At 38.9% G+C, this 15375-nt stretch overlaps 1 protein-coding gene across 2 annotated transcripts in view; it reads left to right on the forward strand.

Annotated features, from left to right (window-relative positions):
- The window catches only part of ZNF385D (zinc finger protein 385D), a 616194-nt gene that overhangs the window by 128338 nt on the left and 472481 nt on the right, over positions 1–15375 (forward strand). For both annotated transcript variants that reach the window (XM_073333495.2, XM_073333496.2), the window contains exon 2: positions 146–424. In XM_073333495.2, coding sequence (XP_073189596.1) covers positions 146–424 — 279 coding nt within the window. The remainder of the gene's footprint in view (positions 1–145; positions 425–15375) is intronic.

Genomic DNA, 15375 nt, shown 5'->3' on the forward strand with positions numbered 1-15375 from the left:
GAGAAAGCAAAATGTGTGAAATGAAACTGTATACGTTAAGAACTAAAATAAAAAATGAAGACTAACCATTAGTGCTTCTCTCTACTTTCCAGGTGTTGAGATACTGTGCATCATTCATGATTTTTATTTATTTATTTTTATTTAGAAAATATGAAGAAGCCCTGGAGCCCTGATGTACCGCATGGTAATCATTCTTACACCCCAGGTTTCCCAAGTGTACCAGACAGGGAAAGTGAGACAGAATTAGCACCTGACGACAGTGAGGCAAAGGAAGAGAAGGAGAAAAAACACACCAATTTCACTTTGTGCAATGTTTGTAACATTCAGTTGAACTCTGCTGCTCAAGCACAAATCCACTATAATGGCAAATCACATCAGAAAAGATTAAAACAGCTCAGCAATGGAAATCTTAAAAATGATAATGGTAAGCTTTAAACCTATATATCTTCTTTTTGTGTGAGGTGTATATGCTTGTCTGCTTAGTTCATGCAGGCTTATTTAAACTGTTGGTTCTTTGCAATATTGACATAATTGACTTCGGCAAATATGTCATGTGAAAAATGTTCATTATATCGGTATTTTTTGGCATTTTTTTGTAGTACTCTCGGTTTATACACACACCTACTTCAGTTTCTGTGCCAATAAGAAATAGAAGCAGCAAAGTTGATATCCTATGCCTATAACACTGAGGAGTAGCATTAGATTTAAGGTTTTAAAATGACTTAAATATGGCTCCTAGTAAATCTTCATGTTAGAACTCTTTTTGGTAAATATCAGATTAAAACAAATGGAACTTATGTCAAAATGTTCTCTGTGCAAGCCAAGTAAACTTGTACCAGTTTAGCCCACTATGTACTGTATGGTAGATAAAGAGGATTATTGATATGGATCTGAGAAAAGTAACATTAAATATGATTTAAAGATGATCTAGGCCTGAGCCAAAGCACATTGCAGTTAGTGGAAAGAATCCCCCTGGCTTCAGTGGATTTTGAATGAGACCCAACCTGAGTGTTTGTCTGTTGCTAATGGTTTTTTGCCTGTATTTTTTCAAAGGTACTGGTTTAAACTTTGGTGCACACAGTGTTGTTGGTCCAGGTTCTTCCTATACTCCACTTGCATTTTACAGAGTTTAAACCTATTCAGTGGCTTTTGTTGTCTTCAGACTTTTATTGAGCTGTAAAGCCTGTTAATAGAGTGTTTTACTTTTCATATTTTTAAGGCAGTAGCAACACTTGTTGAAATTAACTATTTGCATAACTGATTCTAATGTTGTTTTGCATATAGGGGTAATACACTAATACTGTGTATAAAGATATTTTTGTTGCTGGTGTATTTTACAGTATATGGTAAGAAAATCATTCCAAGCCTGATCCTGTTTGATTTGCTCATTCAAGTCTTAATCCATGTCCCACTGAAGTTTATCAAAAGACTCTAATTGACTTCAGTGGGAGATGGATCAAAGATTCTATTATGTTAACAAGACCAACTGACATCTGTGAGTTTTGCAGAGTAGTTTTGGTCACCTGATGCAGTGTTTTTCCTATATGTAATCAAGGTGAATGAGATGCTTGTAATATAAACATGGTTAGAATTTTATGTACAGAAGCAGGAAGAACCTATTTGAGATAATATCTTTCAACATCATTTTGGTTTATTTCATATAAAAGGGAGGAAAAATATAGGTTTCATTTAGGATCAGTGTAATTATTTATTATTTGTATTAAAATAACACATGGATGCGCCAGTCATAGTTAAGGGCTCCATTGTTCTAGACACTGTAGAAACACTGAGCAAAAAATGTGGTATCTGCCCCAAAAAATGTAGTTTAATATTAATTTATGTAATACCTTAAATTCTTAGGTCCTGATCCTGTGACATGTAGTGCTCAGCTAGGCTGCTATGTCCATGCAGAGCTACACTGAAGTCAGTGGAGCTCTCTGTGGTTGTAGCCAGTCTTTTTGCATGCAACAGGTTACAGGACTGAGGCCTTATATGATGTATATACGATTGTGTTGTGTTTCTTCTTCAAACTAAATGCATACCTTTAAAATGTTCTGTACTAAAATCCATTTCTGGGATGAAATTCAACCTGTGCATAGGGTTGCCAAATTTCTAATCACAGAAACCTTTGCCCCGCCCCTTCTCCAAGGCCCAGCCCCTGTTCACTCCATCCCCCCTCCCTCTGTCACTCACTCTCCCGAACCCTCCCGCACTCATTTTCACTGCGGGCTCTGGCTAGGGGTGGGGGATGAGGGGTTTGAGGTGCTGGAGGGGGTTCCTGGCTGGGAGAGGAGGTTGGGTTCAGGGGGGTGCAGGTTCTGGGGTAGGGCCACGGATGAGGGGTTTGGAGTGCAAAAGGGGGCTGGGGGCTAGGGCAGGGGATTGGGGTGTGTGGGAGGGGGTGAGGACTCTGGTTGGGGGTGTGGGATCTGGGTTGGGACTGGGGATGAGGGGTTTGGGGTGCAGAAGGGGGCTCTGGGCTGGGGCTGTGGGGTTCAGAGTGTGGGAGGGGACTCAGGGCTGTGGCAGGGGGTTGGAGTGTGGGAGAGGGTGTGGGGTGCGGGCTCCAGGAGGGAGTTTGGGTGCAGGAGAGGGCTCAGGGCTGGGGCAGGGGGTTGGGTTGGGGAAGCCAGTGTGGGGTGTGGGTTCCAGGCAGCACTTAACTCAGGCGGCTCCCAGAAGTGGCCAGCATATCCCTCTAGCTCTATAGCCGGGGGCTCTGTGTGCTGCAGTTCCTGGCCAATGGGAGCTGGGAAGACAGCGGTTGGGGTGGGGACAGCGCGTGGAGCCCCACTGGCTGCCCCATGCATAGGAGGTGGACATGCCAGCCGCTTCCCAGGAGCAATGCGGAGCTGGTTACGGAGCCTGTCAGACCCATTGCACCAGCAACTGGACTTTTAACGACCCGATCAGAGGTGCTGACCGGTAGCCACCAGGGTCCCTTTTCGGCTGGGTGTTCCGGTCGAAAACCAGACACCTAGTAACCCTACCTGTGCAAAGTACTAGTACGTGGCCTATGCACAATACACATCCGGAAGACAGGATTTAAGTGGTGTGTAGTCTTTATGCTGCCTCTGTGTACATGGGAGTAGTTCACCATTTGAGAATCTATTGCAAAAAATGTGATGATGTTGCGGAAATATAATGGGAATGACTATTTCACCATGTGTAGGTGAATGTGTGTCTTTTTTCCTTTAAAACAACCCACATGCTCTCTGTTAGAATTGTAGGACTGCTAAAGAGTAGTTTTATGGAACTGTTCATAGTTCAGGTGTAGGCATAATCCCTATTAAATCATGTGCACAACTCCCATTGAAATTAAACGCCAACAATGCATATCATCAAAAGCACTGAGGTTATAAAAAAAAATCATTGTTTATTAAATGTCTTCAATGGAAGTTTCGATTGGATTACTGCAGTGAAATATGCACTAATTTATGTGATTTATAAAAAGTGCTCCTTGTAAGAAAAACAAGTTTATTTTTGTACTTTATGCCATGGCAGCTACAGAACTTGTTATGAAGCATCATTGAAATGAATAATGTGTAAGATACACAGGACTTCAATAATACTGAAGTATTTATATTTCAGAGTTATCTGAAGTAGAGTATTTAGTCTTGTCTCCTCTAAAATGTTCCCACATTATTTATGGCTGCATACATCAGAGTGGAGGTAATTGCACATATAGCACCTTGTTTGTGAGTGCAGTTTTTCAGTTTGTTTGAACACATGCAAAGTTTTTCACCCATACCAGTCTGTTTAGAAAACTGCTGAAAATGTGGGCCTGGTTAACTTCATGCCATGTCTAGAGAGCATAGGAAATCCTGAAAAATCAGGAAGTCTTCACAGAATGTATGGTGAGTGAAACTTTTTTGTGTATTGGCCTCTTTGCCTACCTATTTCTATATCTCTGTTTTTGTACCTTTGAATTAGGAATTTGCATGCCAGGTGGCAAAATCTCAGCACTGCTGCAGGTTTTATTTGTGTTTCATTGTTTTCATTCCATAATGTTCTGCCATTGAAAGTGGGTTAGACATTAAGCTTTATTAATATTCATTTTCCCAGCAGACATAGATGCCGGAAAAAGGAATGCCCTGGCTTGAAATGGTTTCCATCATATTCAGAGTTTACAGTTTGGTTCAATGGCTTTCAGGACCCTCCTTATAAAAATTGTTTCAGCACCCTGGCAGAATCTCAAAGCCAATACAATAGTACATTTTAATTAATCCCTGAGAGCAGACAGTACGTAGTCTAGTGGTATGTGCTCTCATCTTCATACACAGGGATTTACAAACACCATTTCCATTAGCAGGAGTTACACATGTAAATCCCTGGATATTGAAATGAGAATGAGATTCCACCTTGAAACAGCTAATTTGATAAAGATAATAGTTATAATTTGTTCCCTTTCATTTGGGATACCTATTAAAATATTAGGTGCTATTTATGTATCAAATTCTGTACAAACCAAATATATTTGAGTATTAAATCTTCAAAAATAGATATTGTTTAAACAAACAGGGTCAAAGCATACAACTATGTAGCCTGGGAGTTAACATGCTGCTTATATGCAGTGTCAGTGTGGAAACACAGGGATGGCTCTGACCTCATGTGGATACCCGTGGAATCTGCTAGGTTTTGGGGTAGGTCACACATGCTTTTCCACCCACTGATGGGATAGTGTGGGCAGGGGCAGGCTCTGTGGGAGGAGGTAACCTAAACCCATTGAATTTTAGGCAGGATTTCACTGTGGACTTGTTTGCTTAAAATTTGAGAGTATAATATGGTCCTGAGTGAGATCTGGCCCATTTGTTTTATCACATGCACATGGATGTATACTTTCAGCACTCTTTCTGCAATAACTGTTGCTTAAATAATACCATGAACTTTTAAAATAGGCTATTGAGCTGCTTTCTTTATAAAATGCCATTATATATCCATATGTATATAAAATCTGATTGTAAAAGCAGCCACTTGTTAAGCCCAATGTATAGGTCCAATCATTCTTAATAGATTAAATTCTGCGGTAAATTAAACAATGAAAACAAACCGAAGCTTTTGTTTCATGAAAAAGTTTTCTAAAGCCTACACATCAGCAGTTACGGGGCTATCTCCTGTGTTGTCTGGCACAGTGAAGTGCTTGCCATCTGCAGTAGAAAATCTAGTTTCCAAGCGCAGTGATTCACGGATTGCAAAGACATCCAAGATCAGTGCAATGCAGAGGAGTATGCTTTTTTGAAGCTAATACACAATTGCAAGGTTGGTGAAAATATTGGAGTGCAATTGCTCCTTGTTTTGTGTCATCTGTGAGTTATTCCCACAAAGCAAGACGTGTTAGTGTTTTATATTGCGAGGGGAGTAATACAAATTGAGAACAGATTTATGTGAAGTAACAGCCCCTCTCTTGCTTCCAAACAAATTTGCAATGGACTGCTGAAGAGAAGTAGGATTCAGCTGTATTATGTTTGACTGTGTAATTAAAACTTCTCACTACAGTCTTCAAAATATAAACGAGATAGACTAGATATCTGGCTAGATATAAACCACATAGCGCCAAAAAAAAAAAGTTACTGTACTTTAGTATCCCTACATTATTTAATTATAAATTACATGGTCTTAAATATAAAGCCTGTTTATCAGAAAAAATACAGTGTATAAACAGCAGCATCACCATGGTAAAAACTGCATCTCCTTGCAGGTATATCCATGTCTGTATTGAATTTTTGAAACTGAGAAGGAAAAACACTTTTAGTGCTTTCTTTAAAGTAATTGCTGAATGCAGTGTGAATGAATGAAGTGCTGCTGCAACTAAAACGGCTTCCCTGTGCAATAGTTTTTGTCAATATTTTAAAGAAGGTAGAAAATACTGGCATATAGAGGATGAGTGTACAAAATGCATATGACGCCACTTCCCATGACTCAAAAAAATTGCAATCTAGGGCGTTTTGAACATAGGAGCCATTTACTTTAGTGAGGCAGTTGGCAGTAGATCTTTTACCAAGCTCTGTGCTTATTCAATTCCTGAATTCACAACCCAGACCAAGAATTATTCAATATAGTGAATCCTATTTACGGTTTTATGTACTGAAATCTAAGTCTTTTCAGGAACATAAAAAATCCATTCTGATAAATTGGAACTTAAATTTATTTGTAATGTAAGCCAGTCCTGTTTGTGTGTGTGTGTGTGTGTGTTTTTAGAAACTTATATTTTAAAAAGGTGACATATTACTATTAAATGTTCAGTTTGTACATGCTGCTAATTGTAGAGACTTGTTCCTATCATAATTCAGCACTAAATATTGAGCATCAGTAGTCAATTCATAGTTATGTTTACATTGAGATTTGTGTTTAAAGTAGAATTAAAATCCATCTGTTTTACACTTTAATGATTGAATTTAGTTTCCAAATACAGTAACTCTTCACTTAACATTGTAGTTATGTTCCTGAAAAATGTGACTTTAAGCGAAACGATGTTAAGTGAATCCAATTTCCCCATAAGAATTAATGTAAATGGGGAGGGGGGTTAGGTTGCAGGGAATTTTTTTTTTTGCCAGACACACTGTGTGTGTGTGTGAGTGTGAGAGAGAGAGAGAGATGTGCATTTCACCTTTAAGTACACTGCCTTGTTAAGTTAATCAGCAAGCAGAGACCAGAAAGATAGATTTTTTTAAGTGATGACCAGTAATGAGGCAGAATTTGTTACAAGAGAAGAAACGTAAAACGCATCTCATGCCTAATTTAACAAGCTAAAATAAATTCAAAGCAAAGGTCTCTCTCCCCATGTATTTCAGAAGTCTCATTGGCTGAATTTCTTTCCATCAGGATCCCTTCCCCAGGCCAATGCTGCTTCCTCAAGAAGGAACCTCAAGAAGTCATCAAGTCCAGCCCCCTGCACTGAGACAAGTCCTAGTAAACCTAGACCATCCCTGACAAGTGTTTGTCCAACCTGTTCTTAAAAAACACTAGTGATGGGGATTTCACAGCCTCCTGTGGAAGCCTATGCCAGAGCTTAACTACCCTTATAGTTGGAAAGACTTTCCTACTGTGTAACATAAATCTCCCTTGCTACAGATGAACCCAATAACTTGTTTTCCTACCTTCACTCAACATGGAGAGCCAATTCATCACCATCCTCTTTATAACAGCTCTTAACATATTTGAAGATTATCAGATCCTCCCTCAGCTGTCTTTTCTCAAGAGTAAACATGGTTAACATGGGAGTTCTCTAGCAAACTCATGATAGTTGCTTGGGAACTCAAGTGAGCACTCAGCTACTCTGTTAAGCCTGAGATAAGTTAGATTGCTAATCCATGCCTTCAGCTGAGCATAAAGATTGCCATTGTACCTAAGATAAGAAGTGCCAGACCTGAAGTTTTTCCTCCCTTCCTTGTGCACCCTCACCCTACATTGAACCCGGTCTCTCTGCTTTCATCTTTTCAACTCCTCTTTCTCATTCTGTTGCTCTTCCCAAACTTCCTTCTCCCACTATTCCCTCCATTGCTTTCTGACCCTTGTGTTGTCGTCCTCCTTTCTGACAAACGACTACACTCTCTACACCTGAATCTGTGTTTCAAACATGCTTCTTCCATAAAGGTGTCAACAACAGTGTCCCCCGCAAAATCTATTTTAAATAATATAGATTCCTGCATCACTTTGGGACAGATACGGCCATTTGAAGCATTATTTAGCTGAACTGAATTGTCCGTCCAATTTTAAATGAATGCTTACTGAAGTAGGGATTGTTTTAATCTGTTTTGGATGCATTAAGCACACTTGAAAACCAAACACTAACATAGTTGTATTCGTTTCAGCTACCCTAAGAATAGTCCCATTTGTATAATTTTAAAGATGTATGGAAATTCTTAATCTGCCATTCTTCACTTCTTCCTGAGTGTGGCATCAGTATCATTTCTGAGAGAACTAGCATTTGAGCTGTACTTGTTTAAATTCCCTGACTGTTGAAGCCTGGTTTGTATGGCCTCCCCTCTCATTCTGTTTATATCATTGGTTTCAATATAGACTATGATGATTGTGAATTCTTTCCAAACCCTGTCAGTCACTTGTCTTCCTTTTTAATGTGATGTCTTTTTCTGCTTTGGCATTTGGCAGGCAACAAATCATATGAGTCATGACCACACACTATACTTATTAACATTTCAAGGTATTAATTTCTCCCCAACTGTCCAGTTTTTCTCCCACTCTGTGTAGAGGCATATGTACAACACTTATGTCTTAAACCTACATTTCCTTGTCCCACCATCTGTGTATGCATTGTAATTCTTAGGATCTCACAGAATTTAAAATTCTGTGTGGTAATATATCTTGTGAGATTTACATGGGCCATTACAATTTCCTTTCTCTTCTGTCCACAGTAATCCAGGCAGCACTTTCTTCTGTTCTTGGTCTTCTATTCTTTTCACTCAAAATCTGCCTTGTTCTTGGTAGTTGCCTTTCTGAATTTTTCATCAGGTAATGTTTCATTCTGTGATGGGGCAAGGCCAGATGGCAATAGAAAAGTAGTGGGAGATAGATATATTAGCTCCAGGCTAAAAAAATCCCTTGTACCAAGATAAGTGAAATGGCAGCTGCTCCAGGTCAATTAAGACACCTGGGGCCAATTAAGAATTCTCCAGAAGGCAGAGAGAAATGTCCCACCAGCTAAGCAGTGCCACCGGACCCTGTGATGTATCTTTGTTGTGCAATATTTCCAAAAAATGTTAGAACTCTTTAGAAATGGGAGCAAATTCCAGCAATGGCCACATTCAGAGAGAGGTTCTGACTTTACACTGTCAGGTCATCCTTTTCAAGTGTGTAAGAGCTGTGTGATCTTGTGTCCTGAAGGAAGTGTCTTGCAGCAGCTAACAGAGTGGTATCTGTGAAGGGGGATCTAAAAGAGAGACAATATAAAGTGAACAATAAAAACGTGGGGCGAATCCTCAGGGATTAAAGAAAATTTGAGCCGGCACTCTAACTTAGCTAATATCAGGAACTGGGTGCATGGTCAAGGGATACTGTGGGGTTTTTTTTTCTTCACATAATTCAACATAAGTTTGACAATTTACCCAAATAAATCTATGTTCTCAAAAAGCCTTTGAAATGTAAGACTAAAACTTTAAAGCCTCTTTAAATATTTTTACAGCTTGTTAAATTGCCTACATTGTGTTCTTATGTATGCCAGTTACATACACCAGCTCTCTTACTCCAAGGCCAACTACCTAGTTTAAATTAAATAGATAAGATCCTTGCCTCAAAAAGATTAAATTAAGGAACAAAATTACTATAGTTTAGAACTCAGTTGTCTCCAAATTTCCACTAGTAGCAGTGACAGAGGGAAAAGCAGATAATGCAGGGGTTTCATCATGTTCTCCATTAATCAAAGATACACGAAAACAAATATGTCTGTTCCTGATGATGCACAAGAGTACAAATATTAATTGCATTTCAATGTAATTCCAATAAAATAATTAACTTTTAAAGCAAATTATTGAAGCTATTAAGAGCAGAACCATTGACATATTTATAATATAGACCAAATGGCTCAGTTTAACCACGGGCACATTAATTAAAAATAAGTTTGAAAGTTTGGCATGAAAATATATGGTGGTTGGTTAATATCTAATGTTTTGTGTTGAACAAAACATATAGAACATATAGTTAAAAATGTGGTATTTGAAACCCAGTATCGAAAGTACTGTATATCAGCACCAGTGTGCTCTTAGTTTGAACTTAAAATCTCACTTCTAGAGAATAAAAAATGGTCATAATAATTCATTATATTCTCTTTTTGACTTTTATCTGCAACTCTTTTGACGTCAACAGCTCTTGTTACATACAGACATGAGAAAGCCGAAGAAAAAATCATGGACGTACCAGGCTTGGACAATAATATATTATCCTGACTTGCAAAGCTGGCATTTAAAGACTTCTTACTCAGAAATGAAGTTTCTGGAGAACAGTTGTAAACTTCTAAAGTTTTATGAACATCACAATTTAAAATTGTGTAACTTCAAAAGAAAACAAGCAGTATTTCTGTCGCTAAGTAAAAACACTTAAATAAGAGAGGCTGACTGAATGCACCCGATGAAGTGAGCTGTAGGTCATGAAAGCTTATGCTCAAATAAATTTGTTAGTCTCTAAGGTGCCACAAGTACTCCTTTTCTTTTTGACTCAACATAGAGGCCCTGAATACTAGTCAGAAATGAATTTTACCAACTTTACCATCACATCTGGGATATTAAAGCAGGGAATGCTTTTGCCCCTGTCATCTATCTGTCTCTCTCCTTTGGTTCTATTAAAAAGACTTGTTTGTAAGTACTGGGGTAGTTATAAATCATCCATAACATTTTGCTGTGCAGGCTGAAAATACATCTAGGCTGCAAAGATTCAGTCCAGTAACTTACATCTCTCTGGTCTTCCATCAAGACCCGCATCAGGAAATCTGCAGTGGGGCCTGGGCAGAAATTGTTTGCCCCCTGTTTTAACTTCTCTGAACTGAGACATACTGACTGTTGGATGGCCCTCCGTGAAAGATTTTACAAAAAGGGCATGAATCGATGAGCTTATAATGCATTTTCTGAAGAACAAAAACATCCAATCAAATAACATGTCTGCTTTACCTTTGACAACCCTTCCATACACTGGTAACTTTTGAAAGATTGCATTCATAATGAAGTATTTCACGATGTTTTTGAGCATTCGCTAAAGTAGACAAGCAAAATTAGACATGCTAGTAAGTGGAAGGCACAATGTGGATTCTGAAATACGCTCGTTTCAGTTGCTTCATGCACAAATCAGTTGCCTAAAGTTTCCACTTGCCTTCCAGACTGTCCCTATGTAGGGCTGGATATCACTCACTGCATCCCAAAGATGCCTATAAAAGGCCCTAGGGAAGAGACTCTGATGCCAAGAGTTAGGGACAGCAATGGAATAGTAACAACTTTCCTACCCCATCCCTCCACTATGGGAATATGTAGTGCTAGCATCCCATTGACCATTTCCTGAGGAAGCTCTAGGCCCCCCAGGAGGAAAAAGAGCTGTCAGTACATCAGTAACAATGCCTTCACAGCCCTCTGAGAATAGTAGAACCAAACCTCTGAGAACAGGGTTATTTTCTATGTATTTATTTTTTCAGGAGGAAAGGGAAACCATATTGAGAGAAAAGACAGTGTTCACTATGATGAGGGAGTTGGAGGGGAGAAAGCATAGACAAATTCAAAGCCACTGTGTGACAGGGCAGGGAGGGAAAACTTGGTGTGACAAAGAGATAATTTTATAGGAAAGTGAAACAATAAGGTTAAACTGAAAAGATAAACTTTAATGTAGACAAGGATCGATAATGAGTAAGTAAAGGTGATACGAGACTTTTTTAAAAAAAAGATGCAAAAAACTGAAAACTTGAGAGAATATCAAATAGTGAGTGAAGTGCTGACCCCTTTTAAGTCAATGAGAGAACCCTTTATGTTCACTTCTTTTCCCAGGCTTTGTCATATGAATGTAACTTGTCTTGGTAGAAGAGGAATCAGTCTCATTTTGGAGGTTAGGTGATTTGACCATTAAATTACTGAGCAGCGCAACATCTAATTCCTCATGTTAAAAGTTTGGTGATATTCGAAAGAAGTTTTGCATGGAAATATGACATCAGATGTTACTCCTGCTCTGCTGGGGGAAAAAAACAACAACATTGAAATATGAAGCAGTCTCATAGTATCTACAGCAAATTGCTAGCATCAATTTTACTTCAATCAGTTTTTTAATTGTATAATCCCACAGATATAATCTAAAGGCAATATTAGATCTAATATGTTGACAATAAGAAAAGGAGTACTTGTGGCACCTTAGAGACTAACCAATTTATTAGAGCATAAGCTTTCGTGAGCTACAGCTCACTTCCTCAGATGCATATCGTGGAAACTGCAGCAGGCTTTATATATACACAGAGAATATGAAACAATACCTATTCCCACCCCACTGTCCTGCTGGTAATAGCTTATCTAAAGTGATTTCCAGCACAAATCCAGGTTTTCTCACCCTCCACCCCCCCACACAAATTCACTCTCCTGCTGGTGATAGCCCATCCAAAGTGACAACTCTTTACACAATGTGCATGACAATCAAGCTGGGCTATTTCCTGCATAAATCCAGGTTCTCACATCCCCCCCACCCCCATACACACACAAACTCACTCTCCTGCTGGTAATAGCTCATCCAAACTGACCACTCTTCAAGTTAAAATCCAAGTTAAACCAGAACATCTGGGGGGGGGGGGGGTAGGAAAAAACAAGAGGAAACAGGTGGGAGTCTTGTTATCTTGATCTCCATTTAGGATTGCAAGTCTAACAACTTCTGAGTAATGCTATACATAGCATGAAATTTTGGCAGTAACAACTGGGAATTTTAAAAATGAAGCTGAGAAGGGGCTTCTGAGGAGTTGGAAACATGAGAGGAAAAGACCTGAGAAAAGTTCTTTTTCCGATTCATTTCAGGACAATTGATTTAATGGTTGTTTAAAATGACATTTCCCCAGCCTGCCCTTCTCTTGCCATTTTTATGTATCGTTCCATGTGCAGTTTGGTGCCTGTCTATTGCCCCAGAGGTAGCTATATTTTAGTAATTATCTTCCTATGCAACTCTAGTTATGCAGTTCCCTAATAATTCACTATTTAGGCAAAACTCATGGATTTTAATATCAATAAAGATTTGATAGGCCCTTTGTTTATATGGGTCTCTTAAAAAACCACCAAGCTAATGGAGTAAATTGACATTTGTGACATTTGAACCCAGAGTTTCAAGAAGTCTAGCAATTTCAACCCAAGCATTAAGCAAATGCTCTGGAATGAACCTAAGAGAGAACTTGTCTCCTGCTCTTTCCTTTTTCGCTTGCACTCAACACACACCACAAGCAAAAGTAGATAAGTTGTTTAAATTCCAAACATGTCCCTCCATAAACAAATAGTACTTCTGGTAACTTCAATATGGACCATTACAGTATCAAGGGATATGAAATGCTTACTGTGTGCAATGGGTGGAAACTTTTTCTCTTCCCCTTTCCACTGAATAAAGTCAATTATTCGTGATATCTTTTCTGGAGACCTTATTTCTAACAAACCCCTCCGAAGCCCTCTCAGCTTCATTTTGGAATTTCCCACTTAATACTGAATGGCCTAGCAGCCAAACTTTCATGATATTTGTAGAATTACTCAGAAGTTGTTAGTCTTTCTACCCTATGTGGAGATAAGTTTTTTTCTGTCTCACAGATTGTGAGCATATCAGGCCTAATATTACCATATGCTCATTAGATCATTGTGTCTATGGGATTATTCAGTTAGAAAAATGGATGGAAGTACAGTATAACTGATGCATTGCCTCCTTGACTTATGGGGCTGCTATTCACTTTAATGGCAGTTTGTTCTGAGTAAAGATTTCAGACCTGGTCCTTATTTTTCAAGGTGCTTTTGGAAAGGGGAAAGGAGCTATATTAAAAAAATCTTACTTATTTTTACAATTCTAAATAATAGCCTTTCGGGGAGTTTTCTGAAGACTGACATGGCCATGTTACCTTTCACTGCACAGTATGAAAAGGGGCATAGTATAGTAGGAAAAACCCTCAAACTTGGGGAGAAGAGGAAGAAATGACTCTCCAGAAGAAGGAAAAGATGGGAAATTCCAGAAATCATTGGGGGCATCTTCCTTCCAAATGCATGCAGTATAGGTGCCTCAGCAACTTTGGGAGGAAAGTGCATGGGGGGAGGGGGAATTGTTTTGTGCAAATTCAGTTCTCTGTGGACCTGGACAGATTTCCATTTGAAAATTTGCTTGTAAATTACTGTTCTTGGACCACCTGTAATTAGCCCTGCACATATGTTAGCTGTCTTGGAGGTAAAATGAAGGCAGGGGAATTAATCAGTGCTGCCATGGCTCTTAGTAGTGATGCTATTGTTTTGTGTGTGGTGAGGGTAGCGTGGCGAGGATGGCTTTTTTTAGATCTGTGGGTCTGACTAGTTTTCTCATGGATCTTTGGTATAAGAGAAATTTGCAGTTTTCCCTCCTCCACTCTTATTCTGCTTCTCTTGCCCCATCTTCTGTGTGCTTCCAAGCCTCTCACCCTTGAGAGGAGAATCAGACAGGAACTCACAAGTATAAATTAGCAGGTTTCTTCCCCCCCCCCCCCCCCGGGTTTTCTTGTTTGGGCCATAAATTGATGAGAAAATAGTATGTGGAGAAGGCAGGAGAATTTCAACACAATTCCACTTGCGGTCTTCCTTCCGCTGAAGATACACTGTGTAGATAAAAAATAATTGTTTTTTACCTGTGTTTTCAGTGAACAGTCTTGAGCAATAAATTCAGGTAACTAACCAGTTTTGAACTATTTTGACTTGTTATGGAAGTACTGCATGTGGATATACGAGAAGAGGATCAGATATTCATGGTTATATTCATTTTGCTGAGTGGAAAGAATGGCTACATAAATTATTAAATAAATGTACATATGCTGCTTAGCATTGAGGGGGTTTGGGTTAGTTATTACAATAACATATAAATCTCTGCTCCTTTAAATGTAGTGATTTGAAAAATGAGGAATCCTGCCATATAAAGGTACAGCTTTCAGAGTGGTTATAATAAATCTCTTAATCTCCCTGAGCACTTATTCTCCTCTAGATTGTTCACAGGCATTTATCCACATGGCATTCATGTCCAATCTGGATTTAAATCCAGGGATGAATGTCTGAGAGTTGAGCTATCCTTTTTCATGCACTCCTAGTGAGGGCTCCACCATAACAACTCTGGATGAAAAGAAAAAAAACCTAAACTCTGCCACATTTGGCTTCCATTTCAGCTTTAGCAGAGTACAGTTCAACCTCTGCTTGTCCTTGGTGATTACAGCGTTAAAGAAAGCAATTATGTGGAAGAAAAACAGGCACTGTCCACAAAAAGTTTACATAGAGCAGATGGACATACATTAGGCTACAGAACTTTGAATTTAATGTGTTGCACAGTATGATGGGTCTGATTTGGGCCTGATAGCCATTTGAAACTGCTGTATAAGACTTCAGCACTTCTTTATATTCTGTACCAAAACTGTGGTACTTATCCTCAGTTGCTAAAAATGGGTATAACTCAGTCTGTTCCTTTATGGAAGCAGTAACTCACTGAAGGGTGTATGCTCACCGGACAATTTGTGCACATTAGGATGACGTGTTTAACTTGTGCCACCTATTTTTGTAATACAATTTTTAAGTCTGTACCCTTTGATTATATTGTAATTAGAAAGAGAAACATAAAGCCTGGGAGTCCAACTGCACACTTTAGAGGCAACTATCTCTTGAACATCCAATATTTCCTATTCTGTTGATATAAGAAAGTATCTAAATTTTGGCA

Source organism: Lepidochelys kempii, chromosome 2 (genome assembly GCF_965140285.1).
Source record: "Lepidochelys kempii isolate rLepKem1 chromosome 2, rLepKem1.hap1, whole genome shotgun sequence".
NCBI classification, from domain to species: Eukaryota; Metazoa; Chordata; order Testudines; family Cheloniidae; genus Lepidochelys; species Lepidochelys kempii.